The following is a 20,534-nucleotide window of genomic DNA, read 5'->3' as shown; positions in this document are numbered from 1 at the left end:
CTCAGATTTCTGTCAAACCAGAGTTTTGGTCCATGCAGATTCTTGAGAACTTCAGGAAGATTTAAATATACTTTTGTCAGCACCTTACTGTTTTTCTGACACAAAGGGGGAAAGGCTTTTAATTGTGGAAATTCTTTTGTGATTCAACTTTAAAACAGGTTGAGGCCCTCTGTGCTGAAACAAGGCTCTCATTTACACTTTAAGACCAACTCCAAGGATGTTTTGAGCATGGTCTTCCTCATGATGGAGGACATACAAGAAAATTAAGATTAAAACTGTATTTCTGAGTTTTCCTTTATTCAAATTGCTCCGATATTGCGATTTTTGTTGCACCGCTAATATTAGGTTGGGGGTGTGAGGGCCTGTTAGCTAGTGGGATAGAGTGTAATCAGATGGATGATGGGAAGTGGGTGCAGGCTTACTCTGCACCAACAGTCCCACCCACAACAGAGGTGAATTTCTAATGAACTCCTGCAGAAACTATGTCTCTAGAAAATAAAATGTCATTTTATTTTGGCTAAAAACTGCATAATCAAAATGAATGCTTTTAAAAAAGATCGAAGATGATTGGATACAAACTGAGACTGTCAAAAAAAAACAACAAAAAAAAACAAGAGTCCCGTTGCCGCAGTGTGGAATGTAAAACTGTCCCAATGCTCAAACAATAGTGAACAACTTTTATTGTAAACAAAGACATGTACATCAACAAAACTGTCAAAAACAAGGCGACAAATTCACAGTGAGCTTCCCTGCTAACAGTCAGACGATCCCAGGAGACAGCAGATCACAAAACACACAGGATGAGGTTGAGAGTGGGTGGTTGGTAAATGTACTTTCACAGAGTCAGCAAGCCAAGACAAAACAATTCACTTCTAAATATTATGTACAAAAAAAACCAAAAAAACAACAAGAGGCAAGCTACCCTGAGCTGCACTAAAGACGATACCTCAGTGTTTTTGGAACCAAAGTTGTGCACAATAGTAAGAAGCATGTACCTGCAGTTTGCCCACTTAGTGCACTTATAGACTATCCAATAATTTTTTCACACAGATGACAGAAATATGACGACACAGGTTTGACCTTCCAGGTTCAAAAACATGGACATGACTGTTCCCTGTTTTTGCTATATAACATTTGTTTTATAAGTAACCAACAAAAAAAGGCAAATATTTGATCTCAGTTTTACTTGTTGCTTGGCAGGCAACCGTGTTTTTATTCTACTTTTTAATAATTTGTTATATAATAAAAATCAGTAACTCTTTTTTAATGTCTGTGTGCATCAAATATATCCCCTAAACTCTCATCGAGTCTTACAAGTGTTTGAACAAGAACGACACAAAGAAGGAGTTTCTCCAATCCTCAAATCTATGACTCTGTATACCTACAATTCATCAAATAAACGGAGTCCAACCCTGCAGGAATATAACTCCTCTGTTAATGTGTTTTCTAACAAAATAAACCTTCACACAGGCAGATTTTGGTTAAGTCGCTGTAAAACTAACTGTTGTTTGGTGTCTGTCGGCGTCTGACAGAGAAATAAAGCAGGAGAGAGGGAGAATGGTGAGCATCTCCATACATGGAGCGGAAAGCAGCGCAGGTTAGTCTGAGTCATCGACGCGTGCTAGCTGGACCTGCTCTCCCACACAGAGCCGCAGCGAGACCGAGATAAGGACACGGAGTCAGCTAATGTTTCACACGTTATTCTGTAAACCTCTGCAAACTCATTTAAAAAAAACATTCAAATGTCCATAAATATCCACATTAATAAAAAAAAATTACAAACTATATATATATTTTTTTACAACTGGCCACTTATGGATTTGCTCCCTTTGGAAAATAAGCCAAGCTTTTCTTGACATTTGTTAAGACAAACGTGAAGTGATTCAAAGCAAGACCTCAAAGTTAGGGTGAAGCTTCCTTTAAAAAAGTAGCTTTTTAAAAAAAAAAAAAAAAAACAAGACTTCAAAAGGTGCAGGTGAAACCTAAACCTCAAAGGCAATTCAAAAATTCAAGATCCATGGCAGGGGTGTTTCTGGATCAGAGTTCGAGTCTGAAGGCTTCAAGTCTCTTTGCCGCCGCTGCTGCGAGTCCACCCTCAATCAGTGGCTCCTTCCATAAAATCACAGCTGAAAGACAGTCAGAGGAGTTTTAAGTTACTAAATATTTGAATCGGTTTGTTTTGGTTTTTGTGTGCTTTGTATTCCTTTAGTCCAACACTACAAAGTTAAGTTAGGAGAACTTTTTCAAATGTTTTGGGGACAATAAAGACACATTTATTAGGATTAGTGTCATAAAAATGTCACTAACTTCCGTGTGATGTTTTAATCAGTTTCCTCCTCCTTTGGTGAATCTTTCTGGAGCATTGGGACCACAGATGTTCCCAACAGGCCTCTCCTCACGATGTAGGGGCACGACGGACCACTGGGGATGTCAGCGAAACCTAAAGAACACGGAACGGATGCAAAGAGGGAGATTTAGTGGTTGAGGGAAAAAAATCCAAGTATTTTAACATCTGCAATCATGAGTTAATCATCTCTTCTAATTAAGTCGTTTTGTATAATGAACACACGCTGGGTGAGGCTGTTGACATGTAGGGAGTAAAAACAGTCTTCTTGTTTTAGGTTTGAGGGGGAAAAAAACATGTAAAAGCAGATCTGTTTTTGGTTCCTCACAGGCAGTAAATGTAAGATTTACTTATCGCCTTAAGTTTATACAGCAAATGTGTTAGCAAACAGGGACATATTTACACGTGCTGCCAGTCTGGAGCAATATAAGCCCTGATTCAGAGCCTTGTTTGCGTCCCCTGATCAAATTAAGTCCAATAGTCCTCTTTGACTCCTTTCTGCTCCATCAAGTCATGCAGGGGAAAATGTAGCTCATTAGCTGCTAAATGCTTCACTGTGTTGTTTGTAACTGTGTCTGAAGGATTTTACAGCTGTCAGCTAGAAACATCAGCCTGATTTAGATTTTTAAGTTTAAGATCCTTAAGTTTCTTGATTTTGCTTTTTCTCTTCAAAGTTACCTTTCATGACGACTTCGGGCAGCCCGTATGGCTCATACTCTGTGTCGTCAAAAGCAGCTGACAACTGTGTCCTGTTACGGCGGATTCTTTCAGCGAGGCGGGCTGGGTCTGCCGGGATGGGGAAAGAACCTGAGAACAACACTGTGTCCTCCTCCGCCTCAGGTCCTGGGACAGAGGAGGCCGGAGGTTCCACAGAGTCCTCCTCGGTCTGGGTGCTTGCACACACTGCAGGTGCAGCCTGACGGCACAGACTCTCCTCCGTTTGACTGCTGACACTTCTCACTGCTGTCTTGACCTCTTTGTCTGCCAAGCTGCTGGTGTTGTTCACATCAGCGGCTGCTCCAGGAGAGTTTGAGTTGGCGTCAGGTTTTCCAGAGCAACAGTGTACCACTGGGGATGGGTTTGGCTTTGAAACGTCACGCTGATCTTCGGCTATGTGCTGTTCAGCCAGCTTCTGTGATGACATCTGAAGGAGCTCAGTATTTTTCTTCTCTGTGTGCTGTGCTGGACAGACATCTAGCAGGTTCAGCTCCTGGTTTTATAAATTAAAAAAGAAAACAGTGATTTCTGAGTTTTGAAGCAAATGTTTATTTGTGTTAAAATTCCTTTAAAAGATTTTGATTTATTCAGTTTGGTGAAAACTGAAACCGCTCCAAATAAACCTGAATAAATATTGAGTCACACATTACAGTCATTATTGAACTTCTCACAACATCTGCTCTCCTGCTGACAGACTGAACCATATTCAGAGGCTGAATCAACACTGCAAGATTTTGACAAAGGGCAGTCACTTTTCCATTTTAAAGTAAACGGTTTTCCTACCAAGATAAACAATTCCTTAAAAAAATCCCATAAGAAAATATCCAATGAATAAAACCAACTTAGTTCCTGTTTCTTCTAAATGTTCTGCATTCAATAAGCTGGTAAAAGCTTCAAATTAAAGTGTTGATAAGAGAGAATGAGTAAAAATGAACTGACTTCTGCAGGTCTGACTTCCTGAGGGCTCCGTGTCGTCTCACAGGAGTGGAGGGTCTTTAGTTCAGGAATGTTCTGCAGCCTTACAGCAACAGACCATTGAATTAGTTCCAGTGAAAGTTCAAAAAGAAGGGACAGAATCATCGTGACTGGGATAAAAGAAATGCAAACATACAGTAAGTCTTCATACGAGTTACCTGGAGACTAACATGTGACCCCGAAATCTGTTGGAGGAGCAGCAGAGGGATAACTCATCTTCTCGAAGCACTATGACCTGATGTTGCCCCGCCTCGTCATCCCCCTCGGTCTGCGTTTGCATGTGGGTCAGCTCGTCCCATGACCCGCACTTATCATCTGTGTTGGTAGCTAACCGATGGAGTGCTGAGGCAGGCTGGGAGGCCAGTCTCCACACAGCAAGCTCCTGGGCCTGCTGCTGGGTCTCCTCTGAGAGCTCTCTTATCTTTCTCTGCAGCGCCTCCACCTGGACAGAAGTGACAGAACACATCACGGAAATTATTTTAAAAAGAAAACACCTCCAGCAAAAACGTTCATTTAGAAACGAAAGATGAGCTGATTAATGCTTACAAAAAAACAAGATTAGTATTATTTAGCTGCAATAAAGTTATTAACTTGAACTAAAGATATTTAATATGAGTTTGAAATCCCTATCTTGAAAGGATTATACTAAATATTTAGTCAGATACCTGAAAAGTATAGTTTTATTTGTAGAGGGAGTTTTTAATGCTGCCCACCTGTAGCTGCAGGGCTTCCCTCTGCTCCTCAGACACCTCCTTCAACAGTTTTCCTCCTCCTGTAGCTGCACAGTCCTCCCTTTCCTCCCCATCCTCTATGCCTGCTTCTCCCTGCAACAGGTGCTGCTCAGAGATGAGAACATTTGGCTCAGCTGTTAGATTTTGGCCGTTAGCGTCTTCCTTTGGCTCCTCATCAGTTCGCTCCCTTTGATCTGAGGCTCCCGTGTTTGGCTCCAGCAGCGGATTCTCCTGTCTGACAGTGAGCAGCTCTGAAGCCTCATGTCTATCCCGACTGGACTCTGTCAGCTCACATGCAGAGGTGTGAGATGTGTCCAAGTTTACAGAGCTGCTGGAAGGCGTCAGCACTTCAGCTTCACCTGTTTGGATCTTTGGTTGACTTGCTTCATTGGCTGAGTTTAAACTGGGATGTGTCTGTGAGCCAACTGTCTCAACACCTTCCTCCTCCTCTCTCTCATCTCTTTCCTCCTCTTCTTTTCCCCCTTGGGTCGTCATCTCTAGTTTCTTACTCTTTTCAGCCCTCAGTGCAGCCAGCTCCTCCTTGCAGAGCTGCAGCTCTTTTTCTTGGGTGACGTATGCGTTTTCTTTCTCTTGTAGTTCTGCCAGAAGGCCTGAAATGTGCTGACTCTGCCTCTCAAAAGCTGTGGTGAGATGCTGGGTCTGCCGTGTCACCTGTGGGGAAGAGAGGAGAAGTTAAAAACATTAACCTCCTTTATAGACAACTTTTTTTTTCTCCTAACCATAAAATAATGTTAGCCAATCAAAATGTTCGTATGCTCTGCTTCTCACTCCACTGTCATTTTTACATTTATAGTAACACAAAGACCAGATCTGCACTGGACTAGAACAAAAAAATGATTTCTTTTCCACCAGTACAAAAAAGTGGAACCTCTCTTTATCCATTCAGTAAAATCGTAATAATACATTCACATAAACTCATATATTTTTAGTTTAGAGACTGGAACTTGGCCCTTAAATTAGAGATCCCCAGCCTTTTTCAGGCTACAGACCAATTTATGTCACCATGGACACATTTTTGTCTTTGCCTCCAGTTTTGTTTCTCTATCCTCTGTGAGATGCCTTTATTTGTACGAAAAATGTGTGTAGGAGCCATGAAAATGCAATTTAGTGGCATTCAGCCTCGTCTGACTTTTATGATACAATGAATAAATGCAAAAGAAAAAAAAGATCTGTAAAACCTACATTTTCTAAATATAATTTAAACAAATGTGAATCCACCATTTGAGCAACTCTAATAGGAGCATCCTCATAGCAATAGACAGTCAGTTGCTGAATATTATGCATCATTATTATTATTATTATTATGGTGTGTGGGAAAAACTGTCACACTTTTTGGAAAAAAAATAACTCCAGTTTTTTTTCTGTTAAATGTTGATTTCTTTCTGTTACCTCATTTTACACATTTTTTACTTTGTTGGCCTAAGGGATTCATTTTAGTGCTCACCGGAGCCGTTATAAGAACGTAGCGGATGTATTTTCAACATGACCGAGTGTAACAGTTGTCAAGTACGAGTCGGATGCAGTGCAGAGAATCCAGTAGATTTCCAAAATAAAACTTCCTTCAGAATCTGACTGTAAGCAGATTCTGAACCACTGATTTAAATCACCTGCTCTCAATCAATTCTGAATGAACATGAAACCATTTCTTTCACCTGCTTCTGCAGAGCCTCTAGCTTCACTTGATACTGGTTAGCTCGCTGAGTCTCCTTTGCATTCTCGCTCTGCAGGCGCTTCACCTCCTTTGCCGGATCAGAGTGGAGGAGCTCACTCTCCTGAAGGTCTGAGGAGGAAAGCCCTTTCTCGTAATTCAGTTTCATACGTTCCACGTCCACTTGACTGCTTTGATCTTCCTCCCCCAGAGGTGGATACTGAGCATCTATGAGGGTCTGGTCCTGCTGGAGGAAGTCTGCTGTAGCTGTGGACAGGAGCATGTTGAGCTGGTTGGCAGACCTGCAGAAGAGGCGGTGCTGCTCCGGTGAAGAGAGGAGTTTTTCATCGTGGCTAATCAAGTTGAGTTCATCATCATGGAGAGTCAGATATGTCAGAGGGCTGTTGACAACCGGAACTTTCTCCTCTTCTTGAGAGCTTTTCCCTCCATGCTTCAGTGCTTCCAGCTCAGCCTTGAGCTCAGCCAGTTGGATGCTGAGATCCTTGTTTAGATCACAGCTGAGTTGGTTCTTTTCATTTTCCTCGTTCCTACGCTCTTCTCGCTCTAAAGCAAGCTGGGCTTTCACCTCTGCTAGCTGATTTTTCAGCTGAATGTTCAGTTCTATCATTTCACTCTCCCTATCATTCTTTGTTGTGTCCTCCTTTTTCTCCGTCAGGTCTCTTTCTTTCTTAATTTTGCTAATCTCTGCCTCCAGAGCAGTCATCTCTTTCCTCAGCCTTTCTGTCTCAACCTTTTCCTTCTCCAGTTGTGTCCTCCACTCCTTCTCCTTTTCCTCCCTCTCCACAGTCTGGCTGGCGTGTTTGCGGCTCAGCTGCTTGAGACGAGTCTTGGCCTCTGACTCGGCTCTGCGTTGCGTCTCCAGGTCTTCCAGTCGTCGCTGCAGCTCGTCACGTGCATTGTGAAGCTCTGAGCGCAGCAGTGAGTTCTCCCGCTTAAGATCTTCTGATGAAGCTGCCTGCTCCAGGTGAGGAGAGGATGCTGCTTCAGAAAGCATCAGAGTCCGTGTTAAAGATGCAGAATCTATCAGTCCATCATCGCTCATACCAGCAGGAGAGTGGAGGCTCTTCTCTGTCCCAGACTGATGCTCTGCAACATTTTCACTCCTCTTTACTTCTTTGTTTTCTTCAACTGTCACTCTTTGTGAGCACTCTGAGTTTCTGATGTCAGCAATGTGCTCTGCATCAATTCCTTCTCCTGGCTCTCTGTCAGGAGGATATGATGCTGAGCTTTCTCCCCGTCTCTCATTAACACCAACATCCTCCTTCTTCTGCTCAGCTTGGGGAGCAGAACGTTTCTCTCTGTGGGAGGATGCTCGAGGAGGATGAGTGGAGGACGAATCAGCAGCAAGACTCTGACCACCATGGAAAACTTGGACAGGTTGGGATGAAGATGCTGAAGCAGATTTTTGCTCTGGGGTTAAAAAAAAGAAGAAAGAAAGGAGAAAACAAATATTTACAAAAAACACTTAAAACCTGAAGTCTTGGACTTTAATTTAGTAAACACTGCTAAAAAAAATTAAGGGAACACCTAAACAACTCAATGTTACTCCAAGAAATCACACTTCAGTGTAATTAAACTGTCCAGTTAGGAAGCAACATTGACAATCAATTCCTCATATTTTTGTGAAGAGGAATAGACACCAGGTGGAGATAATAGACAATCAGAAACTCCAATAAATGTACAATTGGTGACCACAGACAACTTCTCCGTCTTTATGTTTTCTCACTGATGTTTTGCAGACAGTGTTGTCATTTGAGCGGTACCATGAGACGGCATCTACAATCCACACCAGTGGCCCTGATAGTGCAACTCTTCCAGGGCGGAGTCATACGTGCAGGTGGAGGCCACGCCCACTACTGAGCCTCATTTTGACTGGTCTCAAAGTCATTAAATCCCATTTGCATCAGCCTGTAGTCTGTTTTTTCACTTTAATTTTGAGTCTGATTCCACATTAAGACCTCCAAAGGTTAATATATTTAATTTCCATGAATAATTTTTGGGGCTGCACAGTGGCGCAGTGGTTAGCGCTCTCGCCTCACAGCGAGAAGGCCCCGGTTCAAATCCCGGCTGGGACCTTTCTGTGTGGAGTTTGCATGTTCTCCCCATGCATGCGTGGGTTTTCACCGGGGACTCCGGCTTCCTCCCACCGTCCAAAAACATGCTTCATAGGTTAATTGGTGACTTTAAATTGTCCCTAAGTGTGAATGTGAGAGTCGATGTGTGTGATTGAGGCCCTGCGACAGACTGGCGACCTGTCCAGGGTGTACCCCGCCTTCGCCCTTCAGTTGCCGGGATAGGCTCCGGCGCCCCGCGACCCAGAAAGGGGTGAAGCGGTTAAGAAGATGGATGGAATAATTTTTGTTTAAAAGAATAGTTCATTCATTTGGGTATAGGATGTGTATTCATATCATTCTTTTCATTCTTTTGAGCAGTGTAAATAAACATGATTTTTTAAATGATTTCTAAATAAACCAATGTCACATGTCTATTTAATTATATTGATTTTGTCTATTCATCGGCTCTATCAGACTTAACTCTGGAGTGAAATTATAAACTGAATCTAACTGTGTTATAAATTAATTTTTTTTTTTTTGCACAACTGCAGGAGAGCTTTTATCCAAGAAAAACAAGGTTTTAATAACAAATGATCCTTTTTAGTGAAAATATTATCTATTTTAACAGTTTGTTCTGCAACTGTGTAAAGCACAAAATGAGGGACATTTACCCCCACTCAGGAAAACCTAATGGTACCTCTTTAAAAAAGGGGGCCATAAATGAAGCTTTTCCTCACCCTGCAGTTCCTTGAGGAGACGCAGGGTGTCAGCTTGCTCCTCCTTCAGCCTCCTCCCCTCCTCTTCCAGAGTTCGCTCTCTCTTCCTGCTCTGCTCCAGACTGACTGCCACTCCCTCGGCCTCGCGCACAGCTTCCTGATGCAAAGATTAAAAAAAACAAATGATGTGGATTTACTCCAGTCATTTTACAATTGTACATTTACATCCTACAATCAGAGCTTCATTTGTTTATTCAAAATATGAACAACACTTGGTTCAAGTGATTTCATGAAAGATTTTTGTGAAATTTGTGAAGCAATTTATTTGAAACAAAGAAATTGTAATGAAACCTCCAGTTTGACCATGTAGGTTGTTGCATTTTAAATGTTTGCACAAATGCAGACGTTTAAGCAGAACATAAAAAGCCAAATGGACGTCCATTTAAACTGCATCATGACAGAAACAATCCAGAAATAAAAAACTACAAAAAGCCTCTTTGCTTTTGTCCTGAAATCAACAACAACATTTCTCCTTATTTGCAGATGAGCTTTTAGATTTAGTGTCCCAGAGCTAATTTACTGTATTTTTTCAAAAATAATAAATAAAAATAAATTGTTGCAGAAATGAATGCATAGAAAATGTTTGACGGTCATTTTTTAAGACATCTTTGTTTTCCTTCTCCTATAGCTGGCATGTGGTTCAAAACTGTACAACTTTATAGCTGCAATTTTTGTTACACTAGTACCGTTAGATTGGGGGCAGGCGCAGATTTCCACTGCCACTCTGCAGAAACTATGACCTAAAAAACCACACAGGCTTTTAAAAATGTTAGCTAAAAATGGCATAATTAACACTGAAAATAGATCAAAAGATGATTGAAGTGGGTCTAAGGATTAAAACTGAATTTCAGTTCTAAAGTTAGAGTTTGGATTATGCAAAGATGCAAAGAAATGAATTATGATCAAACACTAAAGATAGAAAGACTAGTTTGTCTATGATTTACCATCAATTTTGTTTGTGTCTGCGTTTCCTTTTTCTGGCTGTCCTTCAGCTGCTCTTCTGTCCATTTCAGCTTCTCTTTCAAAGCCTCCAGGTCTTTGTCCATCACCTGCTTCTGTAAAGACAGCTGACGGAGGAAATCAAACATTTAGCAATGATAGGCTTCAATACAGAGACAAGTTAAAGAATTAGGATCAGTGACGGCGAGCAAGAGACAATTAATAATGCCCAAAAAGTGGAATCTAGCTCTCAAAACAAGGTCTGGTTGTTGGAATGTTGCCGTCTTCATGAAACCCATTTAATAGCTCGCTAACACCAAGCAGACGGCACACATAAAACAGCAAGCCAGTTAGAGAAGTAAAAAAATGATAGAAACAAACATGAAATAAACTTTTACAATTGTTATAAATTGATTATTTTAAGGTTCGATTACAGGAATAACATTTTACAATGTTTCTCAGTTTCTTATGCTTAACCCTTTAACACAGCTGTGACGCTTAAACACAAAGTCTTTAACATACTGTAACTTTTCAACACAATCAACATGATTCCAGAAGATCGTGTTAACAATAAAAAATTACAGTAAATCAAAGAATGTAAACACTGGAGCTCCGGTGTTGAAGAACAGCAGCAACGATTTCTCTAAAACTTTTTTTTATATTTAGATATTTTAAAGATAAATATATAAAAGTCAAAAATATATAAATGTATTAGAACACACATACATGTGAAGAAAGAATGGTTAAAACTGTAAATATATCAGTACATTTTGGTTAAAAAAAAATCTATTGAAACCAAACATCAAAACAAGCACAAACAAGTCAAATTGTTATTGGGACAAACTGCTTAGTATTTCGTGCTCCTAATATCTGACTGCTACTTACTTTGTGTTGAATTTAAGTAAGCACCAGTTTACCACAAAATATTTAATAACATGTTTTAGAACTAGTGGACAGAATTATCACATTTTATAGCAACTTTTAAGTTGTTTTTGCATGTTTTTTTTATATAAATGAGGTTACTAATAAAGAAAATGAACTAGAGCTTTAATGGGAAGATGCAGATACATTCCACTGACTGTCAGTGTGAAACAGGTCCTTCAATAATGGTTAGTATTTTCCTGATCCCCAAGGTGTTTGTAAAAGCTAGAACACAGAAGCATCCATGGCCCTGCAGGAACACTGCATTAGTGCAGTGAAGTTGAATGTGTGCACGAATGCTACAGCCTTTCTGGTCTGTACATGTTTAGTATGCGGAACTGCAGGAGAAGTCCTTGCAAAATTTGAATTTTTATTTTTTGTGTTCATTTCAAAGTTGGCACAGCTTCTAAACATCAAAATAAAACATTGAAAAATAAACTAAGGAATTGTGTTTGTGCCTGGCATCCAGTTTGATCAGGTGAAATGCATCAGACAGGTCGACACCAAAAGCTTTGATTAGTAGTTTTTCAAAGTCAGTTTAAAACTGGATTTTAGGGTCACTAGCTTCTAACGCTTCACAACAACAACCGGTCTCCTCCTTAAAACTACGTTCACACTGGGCTCAACCACTGGCATTTCAGGCACCACTTCCAATGAAAAGTCTATGTAAATGAGAAATGTGTGCGTTTCAGTCTCCTGCGTTCAAAACTCTTGATTGTTGAACATGGTCTTGATCATGAAGGATCTCAACAGTTTTTTAAACACATGCAATCAAATGTGGGAATAATCTGAACTTATGGGTGCTGTGTGAACTGACACCAGTCCCCTTTGCCCTCTCAAGAGTTACTTTTTAATTGATTCAGGAATCTGACAGTTTCTCCGCACACAGTGAGTTTGAATTCATGCTCTGAACGCAGTCACAACGGCATTACCTTTGCTGCTCACCCTTTCCGCCGGGGAGAAACCGAGCGGAGAGAAGAGGACAAAAGCAGAGAGGAGCAGGGGAGGGGGTTAGAGTCATGAAGTGCAGAGAAAAACAGAATCAGAAGATCAAGGGACAAAGGTACAGGTGAAGAAACAGATTCATTTATTGGCCTTTGACACAAATAACAAAAACAACAGCAATGAGAGGATAAAGAGAAAAACAAGGGTATGAAATAGAGAAAACAGGAAAAAGCTGAAAGAACAGGAAAGATCATGGAAACTGGTGTACTGACAGCATCAGCTGTGACCATACTGTTGACACAGAACTCAAATCTATATGTGGTAGCTCCATGGCTTTGTTCACTTGTTTGATTTGAGGCATGCGTGTGTGTATTCACCTTATCAAGCTGGGCCTGCAGGGCATTGTGGAGCTTCATCGCCTGCTGGAGCTCCTGATTCAGCTTATTGGCCTCCTGCTGGTGCTGCTTCTCCAAACACTGACGCTCTTTCTGAAGCTCAGTCAAGTCCTGGACACACAAGAAAATAAAACTGTTGGATCCGTGGAGCAAAAAAGATAACAATATTGATACAAAAAAGATGAATTGTCACTCTTTGGTGCTGTTTCTCCAGCTCCTTAGTGCGTTGCTGGTGGTGCAGCCGGCTGCTTTCTGCATTCTGCCGTTGGCACTTGAGCTCTTCCTGCACTTGCTTCAGTTTCAGCTCATTTGCTGATGCCTGCCGTTCATAAAACAAAACCCAAAAAATAAACAATATTCATCATCTAAACACAACAAAAGACACATTTTCACAACAAATGAAACAAGTTAAAAATCAGATTTTGTTCAGTTGTGGTTTGAGGAAGACACAACCACAGGAGCTCTAATAATCAGATACAATTCAATACTTTTTTATGAATTTGTTTTTGAAAAGGCACAAATGAAGCACAGTGCTTGAGTTAATAACCAATTTTGTAAAATGTATGATCAAGGTAATATATCCAGTATATTTTTACTTTCATCTTGCATTCATTTAGTACAGACAAAACTGTCAGTAAACTCATAAAATTGTTTGCTTGAAACCGTTTTATCAGTTTGTTTTTTTCTAAGATAATTCTCCAGGGACTGAAAAGCCCTGATAAAAGGCCAACACCCATTGCAAGTCAATAACAGCTCCATTCTCATCAGGAAGATCTGCTGTGGTACTGAAACGTGTTTTTACCCGTTCACTCTCCTGGGCCATGCGGGCGTGTGCCAAACTGAGCTCGTCACGAGCTTTCTGCAGGCTGAGCTCCTTTGCAGACAGCTCCTTCTTGGTCTGCTCCATTCGGCTCTCAATGGAATTCAAAGCCCCAACCTTGGCAGAGAGCTCGGTTTCCAGAGCTGCGACACGACTCTGGATTTCTGTAAAGGATGCTGGAACACAGAAACAGGACATTAAAAATGGCATAAACGTGTCGTGAATTTGCGTGTGGTTAAATAAAAGCAAACGGATGAAGAAAAGCAAGTATCTTTTGCTAATACATGTTCTTTTGAATCTGATGCACCAGTCTGGGTTTGGAGGTTGCAGGAGATCGGTACATTTTGGACTGCATTGTGCAGAGTGGGAAATTTGGTGGAGGAGGAACGATGGTCTGGTCTGGGCTTGACCTAACAATGCTATTTTAGAATAATAGTGAAACAATCTTATAAACACTCCTCAACCTTGTGGACAGCCTTCCTAGAAGAGGTGAAGCTGGAATAGCTGCAAAATTTGGACCCACATCAAAGTGAAGTCTATGGGTCAGGAATGGGATGGTAGTTCAGTTCATTTGTGAGTCAAGGCAGGTGAGCTAATACTTTTGATGATATAGTGTATATTTTAAATACTTATTTATATAATTTTGGAAAAAGAGAAAAGGATGCTTTTTTTCTTTACATTATAAATGCTCTTAATCTTAAAAAAAGACAAATCTGTACTTATACATACAGGACCATTGAATTCCTTAAATATAATTCCCAAATAGTTTGATTTCTTGAAAGTGAATAAATTCTCATTTGGACTTTTTTTTTTTTACATCCATTTTATTTTGAAAGGGACTTATATGTTCAGGTCATTCACTTTAAAAATGAATGCCTTAATGGTCAGAAAACATAAAGTGCATTTTTCCAAACAGTGAGGTTGGACTTTGTGGTACTTGCTGAGTTACAATTGGAAAGAAACTGAACCGAATTTATCTTTTAAAGTTTGCAGACCCAAGCTTCAAATCTAACAGTAACTCCTAGAGTTCAATGCTTGGACTGAAGTTTAGAAATGCCATTTTCCTCGAAATTAGGATCAGTTTAAGGTCACCTTAAAGCTTTCTGGTCCAGTTTAAGTTAATCATACGAGAACTGTCCTGACAAAGTAACAAAAACACACACAGAGGGGTCAACAACAGAACTGTGTTACATCAGTGTAGCAAGAGTCCCTCTGAATCACGGAGCTGCAGCTGCAGGAATGTCGGGCTGACACTGAATTCTGCTCTTACGTAAGAAGAGTTTTGTTTTTTCTTTATGGGAGGGGGGTGTTCTAGCAAACATTAGTAGTAGCTCACATTCATACACACAACAGGAAGTTGGTATTGATGTTAAAAGCTTTGATCAATAAAAATGCAAACTCTTTCCAGCCTTGTTGGTGACGGTGTATTTTTAGACATTTCATCACTTTGAGGTCATCTACAGTCACAGCGTCTGACTGCTTTCTTTCCACGGTCACTAGAGATATTGAGTCATGGAAAAAGATCAATCGCTGTGTCTGTCTGGTACAGAAACAGTGATATTTTATTTGATGGCAGCATTAAAACATCAGAGATAGATCATAATCACTAATTATTGTAATGTAATCAATACTTGGGTTGATTGATCTTCTCTAAACAACTGAAGTTTGTACCAGCCGTTTCATCCGAAATGTCCTCTGATCCAGTTGTGCAGGTTCTGCCCGTTGAGACAAATCCATCACCAAAAGGGTTCACACTTCTAAACATTTCCTTTAGATTGCAGTAAAGCAGTGAGTCATTATGTCAGAACTGTCATCTAAAGATGCTGCACATCCTTCCCTTTCATAACAGTTTGTAGATGTTAGATGTACATCGTGAAATCCACAGAGGAACTGTAATACATTATTTTAATGCTTTAGAGAAGGACTTTCTCTCAGAAATGAAGTTTGAAGTGAGTAACCAGAAGATGCTAACCTTTTTTTCCTCTCTTGTCAGCCATGTTTCTACAAAAGAATAATCACTAGCATACATGTGTGTAGAGGAGTTCCATTAGCTGTCACACTACTGGGTGTGAGAAATTTGGTCTCTGCTTTTGGTCTATCCCCTGAGGGAGCAGTGAGCTGCAGACACAGCTACAGTCAGGAATTCAACCCTTTAATGCTGAGGGTCAAGGAGACAGTGGGTCCCATTTTTAGAGTCTTTACTGGATTTGAACTCCCCAGTCTCAGGGCGGACACTCTACCTCATGGCACCACATAAATCTCCACAGACGGATATGTTGTAGATTAACATTATCCCATTTGGGCATGCTGGGATGGTTCTTAAAGTAATCAGGCTAACTTTTTAATCTGGATTTAAAATAGAACCCTGATGGGTGAACTGTATTTGTGTAAACTGCTTTTTTTTCTGAAACTAGGCCACGTGTTACTAGAATGACAACTGAACGCCATCTCACCGTCACTCTGATCGTTCTTCCCACTCGGCTCCTGCTCCACCACGCTTCGATTTACAACAGCCGTGTCCGGGGTTTGGGGAGAGGGGTGCTGCCGTCTCCTGGACGTTGGCCTGGAATCCTCCTGTTCCCATGAGAATCCGGCTGACGAGGTACAGAATATGTCCGACTGATGGGAGGGGTGGCGGTGGGGGGTGCTCTTGTGTTGCACTTGTGGAGAAGAAGATGTGGGCGCGTCTGAAAACTGGAGCTGCTGCTAAAGAAAGGGTAGAAGTCTTAACATGACTTCAAGTTAAAACAGGGAAAACACAATATGGAGTAAACAAAGTTTACATTTACATTTGTCCTAACGTTACCAAGATCTAAAATAAACCTAAGATTAAAAAAATAATGTCACAGAATGTTCTCGATTAATATTACCTTTGCTGTAGCAAAAAAACTTTAAATAGTGATCACTGATTATCTGATTATTTTACAAAAAATAAGCCTTTTTTTAATTTGTCAGTGTTAATTTGGGGCTAATTTTGTTTTACATTCAGCACATCAATGCAGAGATCAAATAAAGCCTGAACATAGACATTTTTGTGTCATGTCACTTTTTCTAAAAAAATTGCTTGAGGACAAATAGATTAAAAAATATGTTTTATCCAAGAGACATCAGTTTGAAATGCAGCTAGAAACTGAGTGCCTTTTAATGCAATTTTTTAAACTTTTTTAATTGTTCACATTGGAGGCATGCATTGACTGAACATATGGATCAGAGGGTCTGATTTTCTCTGTTTTTTTTACTATTCGTTTTTAATTACTTTTTAAAACTACTTATTTTCACTGGACTGCACTCAATTTCCCATTTTATTTCACAAATTTTGGGGTAAACTAAAGATATGTTCATAGAAAATAAGAAATTTACATTTCTATTTTAAAACCAGCATCTGGCGTAAAAACTCTGCCAAATCACTGATGCGAAACTGTGGGTGCTGTTACGCTGTGGCGACCCCGAAAGGGATAAGCCGAAAGTGAACTACTACTTCAACCTCGAGAAATAAAATTCTACTATGAATTCTACTATGCAGAAATTCAATATTGTGTCATAAACATACTGTATTTTTTGGAGTACAAGTTGTGTTCTTTTTTTTTTTGCATAGTTTGGCTGGGGGAGCATATTATGCTCAGGTGCAACTGAAGCTACGTTCACACACCCCTCAGCAATGTGCATTCACGTGAATACAACCAATGTAAAGTCTTTGTAAATGTCCAAAAACGCCCGTTTCGGGCTTCTGCGTTCAAAACTCTCACATTCACATGTAGCAACGCACATTTTTAAGATCGTTCTTGGGCTCTGTATACTAAACACCTAACCACTGAACATGTGTTTAAAGTTAAACCAAATTTGGACCAATCAGGGACTCAGGAATTCAATGACACCAAGTCAATCATGTATCGGAATAGAGCTTTAAAGTAAAAAGCCTGAAGCAAGATTTGCGAGATTTTCACCACTTCGATGTTTCACACCAAAACTCTTCCAACTGTAGGTGGTGGTCATGCACTAGTAGACAGTAGAAAAAGAAAGACAAGTCCCTCCCTGCATGTCTAATGTGAACACCATAAACTAAATGTGTTTTCAAAAACCCGCATTTGCCGCATTCTAGAGCATGCATCACAATGCTCAGAGTGCCTTATATGTGTGTGTGTTTTTTATATATATATACAGCAACAACCTCTAGAGGGAGCTGTAGGTGTGTATCAGTATTTGCTACTGACAGCAATGCAGAAGAAGAAGCGCTGTTCAGTTTTTACGCAGGGCTCTGTGGATTTCTTCCAAAGTGACACAGAGGATGAAGAATTAAACAGATTTTGATTTGAGTGACATGAAGAGTTCAGTTGACTTGTTTGGATTACTGGATAATTGGATTATTATGATTTGCCTTTTAAGAGGAAACATTCGCGATTTATTAACAGGAGTTTCTCCCAAAAGTGTGAGTTGTACTCAAGTGCAAAATATACATGATTTTTCTTTATTATTGTGCTTTTTTTTAAGTTTCTGCAACCAAAATTCCAGAGCAACTTATAGTCCAAATATAAGGTAATAAGAGTAAAACAGTTGATGTCCAAATATTGTTTTACTTTTTTATTTTTCAGCTACAGAAACTCAAAAATTGGGACGTCTAATCGCACCCTGACACTGCTGGTCTGCAGTTAATTACAAAGAATCAAGTGATTAGCTCATTCAGACCTGGGGGACCGTATAGCCAAACCCATGTGTCTGTTTCTAATCCACAGAAGTCTTGGATTAACCTCCACGCGGCTCCAAAGGGGAACTAACAGAAACTTACCCGGATATGTTGTCCGCGGCTCCATCTTTCGTCCCGCTGGCCTGACCTGTCTTCCTGTCTGCTCCCTGCAGGGCAAAAGCACAGCATGTTACTAAAACTCAGCACTCAGATGCTCTGACCAAAGGAATAGCTGCAGAGAACAAGGAGGAGGTTTAAAAAGCAAAGACACAACAGCCCCCAGAGAGAGCGATGGACTGCAAAAGCTCATTTTTATTTATAACTTGTTTGGTCATCATGGGAATTATATGGTTTCTGAGAAGAAGAGAGAATAAGCTACAAGAAATGATCAAACAAAATGGCACAGCATGAGTCATACGTTTCCTGTACCGTTGTGATCCCAGGGTGAAGTTGCGTTCCAGCTGGGTGTGGAAAACAAGGTAGTATCTGTCGGCCTGCTGCTGTTCTGCAGGTTCTCTAGTTCAGCCTCCAGTCTGAGTAAAGAGGAACCAAGGGAAGAGTTTAGTGTAAAAGAAAAAAATAAGTAAGTTCCACAGGAAACCCTTAAAGTCATCTGTTTGGACACCAGCTAAAAAAAGAAAACTTAAACCAGCCCCACATAACACAAGAACGGTCAAACAAGAGCTAAAAATATAAATCTACTGAAGAACATCAACTCAATTTTCACTTGAATAATCATACGTTTAATAACAGTTACACTGAGAGTAGTCAGAAGTGTTTCTAAAAACGGAGTGGGGAGGGATTTTCCATGAACACTTCTTTCCAACCTTTTGACTTCCTGGGTGAGTTTGTTGTTCAGCGTTCGAGCAGTGTCCAGCTGGCCTTCCAAGGAGCACACTTGGGCCTGTTTGGTGTGCAGCTCTTGGGTCAGCCGGTCCCTGCTGGTCGCGGCGCTCTCTGCCTCCTCCCGGACGCTCTGGAGCTCTCTCTGCAAGCACTGGCACTCCCCGCGGACCTCCTCATACTCAAACGGAAGGAGGAAGAGAACTTAAGGATCCAAGGAAAATCATTTTAACCCTTTAAGACTAGAGATCTAGTGTTTATCTTCTTAGATTTACTGTTATGTTTTAATATTTAACACGATCAACGTAATTCCAGTAGATTTTGAAGGAGAATCTGCTGGAATTACATTGATTGAAGGTTAATAGATTTGTTAACAAATTTATTTAGCCTAGAATTATAACCCGAGCAGATGTACCTTCACAATTTGTTTTTCAAGGCTGGCGTGAATGTTGTCCAGCTGCAGCTGTTTCTGCTTGTTCTCTCTGAACAGCCGCTCCTTGTGGACCTGCAGCTCTTTCACCTTTTGCAGGACCCGCCCAGACAAACCCACAGTCCAGTCCTCCTCGGCCCAGCTCATTTCTGAGGATCTGATATGGTGGAAAAATAACATCAGCACAAATATGCAAACACTTTGAGATAATGGAGAGGTAGTGTCATTAAAAATGACTCACTTAACAATCTGCAAAAATCTTTTCTTTTTTTTTTGCCAGATTGACAATTAATATTCATAATAGCATGATATGTTTTAAGTGTGATAAGAGAAAATCGAAGCATTCAGTTTTAAATGTGCATTAAATTCACTGCCAGCCTCTGCTGCAACATTTATCTAGGTGTGCTTTCTTCTTCTGTGCCTGTGTAATGAGTGTATTTGGTTGCTAAGAGGGAACACCAAGACACAGTGTGGTTGTCACAGCTGGGCAGTTGAGAATGGCTCAGTGATGGAAACAAAAACTGCAGTTTTAGATCATTTTTTAAGTCATTTACATTCTATGGGCAGAATAGGGGTCAGGAAGACATGTTTTATTTTATTTTTATTTCTCTTTTACCTACTTCTTTACCCTCGTTTTCCCTCCATGTTCATGTTTTACTCATCTTTGCATAAAACAGAAGGTTTCGACAACCACATTCTTATTGAATGTCTCATTTTATCATTTGATAAAACTTATTTCACAAAGTTCCTACTTTCCAAATATTAAAATCTTTGGTTAATTCTTCAGGAAAAAAATTAAATTTGAAACATTTTGGCAACTTATGCAAACCGGCTATGTCATTGACACACACATTGCTTCAGCTCTCTATGTGGCTAACAACAAGGACAAAGTGAGATGAGGAAAGCTAGAAGTGAAAGCATTGGAATGAAGAAAAGCCTGACAGCAGATGATGTACTCAGTTTTGACTTGCATTACTGCCTCAAGGCCACCGGCACAAAACTGTAATTCAATATTTCTGTCAGAGCACTGAGATAAGGTCAGTATTTATACGTTTACCAGTAGAGACACGGAGGAGAAAATACACATTCTGATGGCAGTTTTATACAAATAGTTGGATATTTTTGATCCTGATAACATGGCAATATATGAGAAAAAAGAAAAAAAAAAGATGATCGGAAGTTTTTACCTTAAGAAAGCAACTAACAAAGACATTTTCCTGATTTGCTGCATTGGGGAACCTAAAAACTGTTTATAGGTTTTGATTCAATCCTC

The 20,534-nt window shown here is 40.2% G+C and overlaps 1 protein-coding gene across 5 annotated transcripts in view; it reads right to left on the bottom strand.

The window, feature by feature from the left end:
• Positions 1-662: 662 nt before the first annotated feature.
• si:dkeyp-115e12.6 (centromere protein F) overlaps positions 663-20,534 on the bottom strand; it is a 21,904-nt gene continuing 2,032 nt past the window's right edge. For 4 of the 5 annotated variants that reach the window (XM_024283671.2, XM_024283673.2, XM_024283670.2 and 1 more), the window contains 17 exons: positions 19,247-19,418; positions 18,816-19,012; positions 18,418-18,521; positions 18,091-18,155; positions 15,761-16,013; positions 13,290-13,483; positions 12,681-12,806; positions 12,470-12,598; positions 10,232-10,354; positions 9,249-9,384; positions 6,441-7,867; positions 4,750-5,439; positions 4,195-4,478; positions 4,001-4,079; positions 3,023-3,554; positions 2,308-2,440; positions 663-2,126 (listed from right to left, as the gene is read on the bottom strand). In XM_024283671.2, the coding sequence (XP_024139439.1) occupies positions 2,322-2,440; positions 3,023-3,554; positions 4,001-4,079; positions 4,195-4,478; positions 4,750-5,439; positions 6,441-7,867; positions 9,249-9,384; positions 10,232-10,354; positions 12,470-12,598; positions 12,681-12,806; positions 13,290-13,483; positions 15,761-16,013; positions 18,091-18,155; positions 18,418-18,521; positions 18,816-19,012; positions 19,247-19,408 (4,620 nt within the window). In that variant the 5' untranslated portion in view covers positions 19,409-19,418 and the 3' untranslated portion in view covers positions 663-2,126; positions 2,308-2,321. The remainder of the gene's footprint in view (positions 2,127-2,307; positions 2,441-3,022; positions 3,555-4,000; positions 4,080-4,194; positions 4,479-4,749; positions 5,440-6,440; positions 7,868-9,248; positions 9,385-10,231; positions 10,355-12,469; positions 12,599-12,680; positions 12,807-13,289; positions 13,484-15,760; positions 16,014-18,090; positions 18,156-18,417; positions 18,522-18,815; positions 19,013-19,246; positions 19,419-20,534) is intronic. The other variant, XM_024283674.2, reaches the window with a different exon arrangement.

This window comes from Oryzias melastigma, linkage group LG10 (genome assembly GCF_002922805.2).
Source record: "Oryzias melastigma strain HK-1 linkage group LG10, ASM292280v2, whole genome shotgun sequence".
NCBI lineage: Eukaryota > Metazoa > Chordata > Actinopteri > Beloniformes > Adrianichthyidae > Oryzias > Oryzias melastigma.
This window is presented reverse-complemented; position numbering and strand designations above follow the sequence as displayed.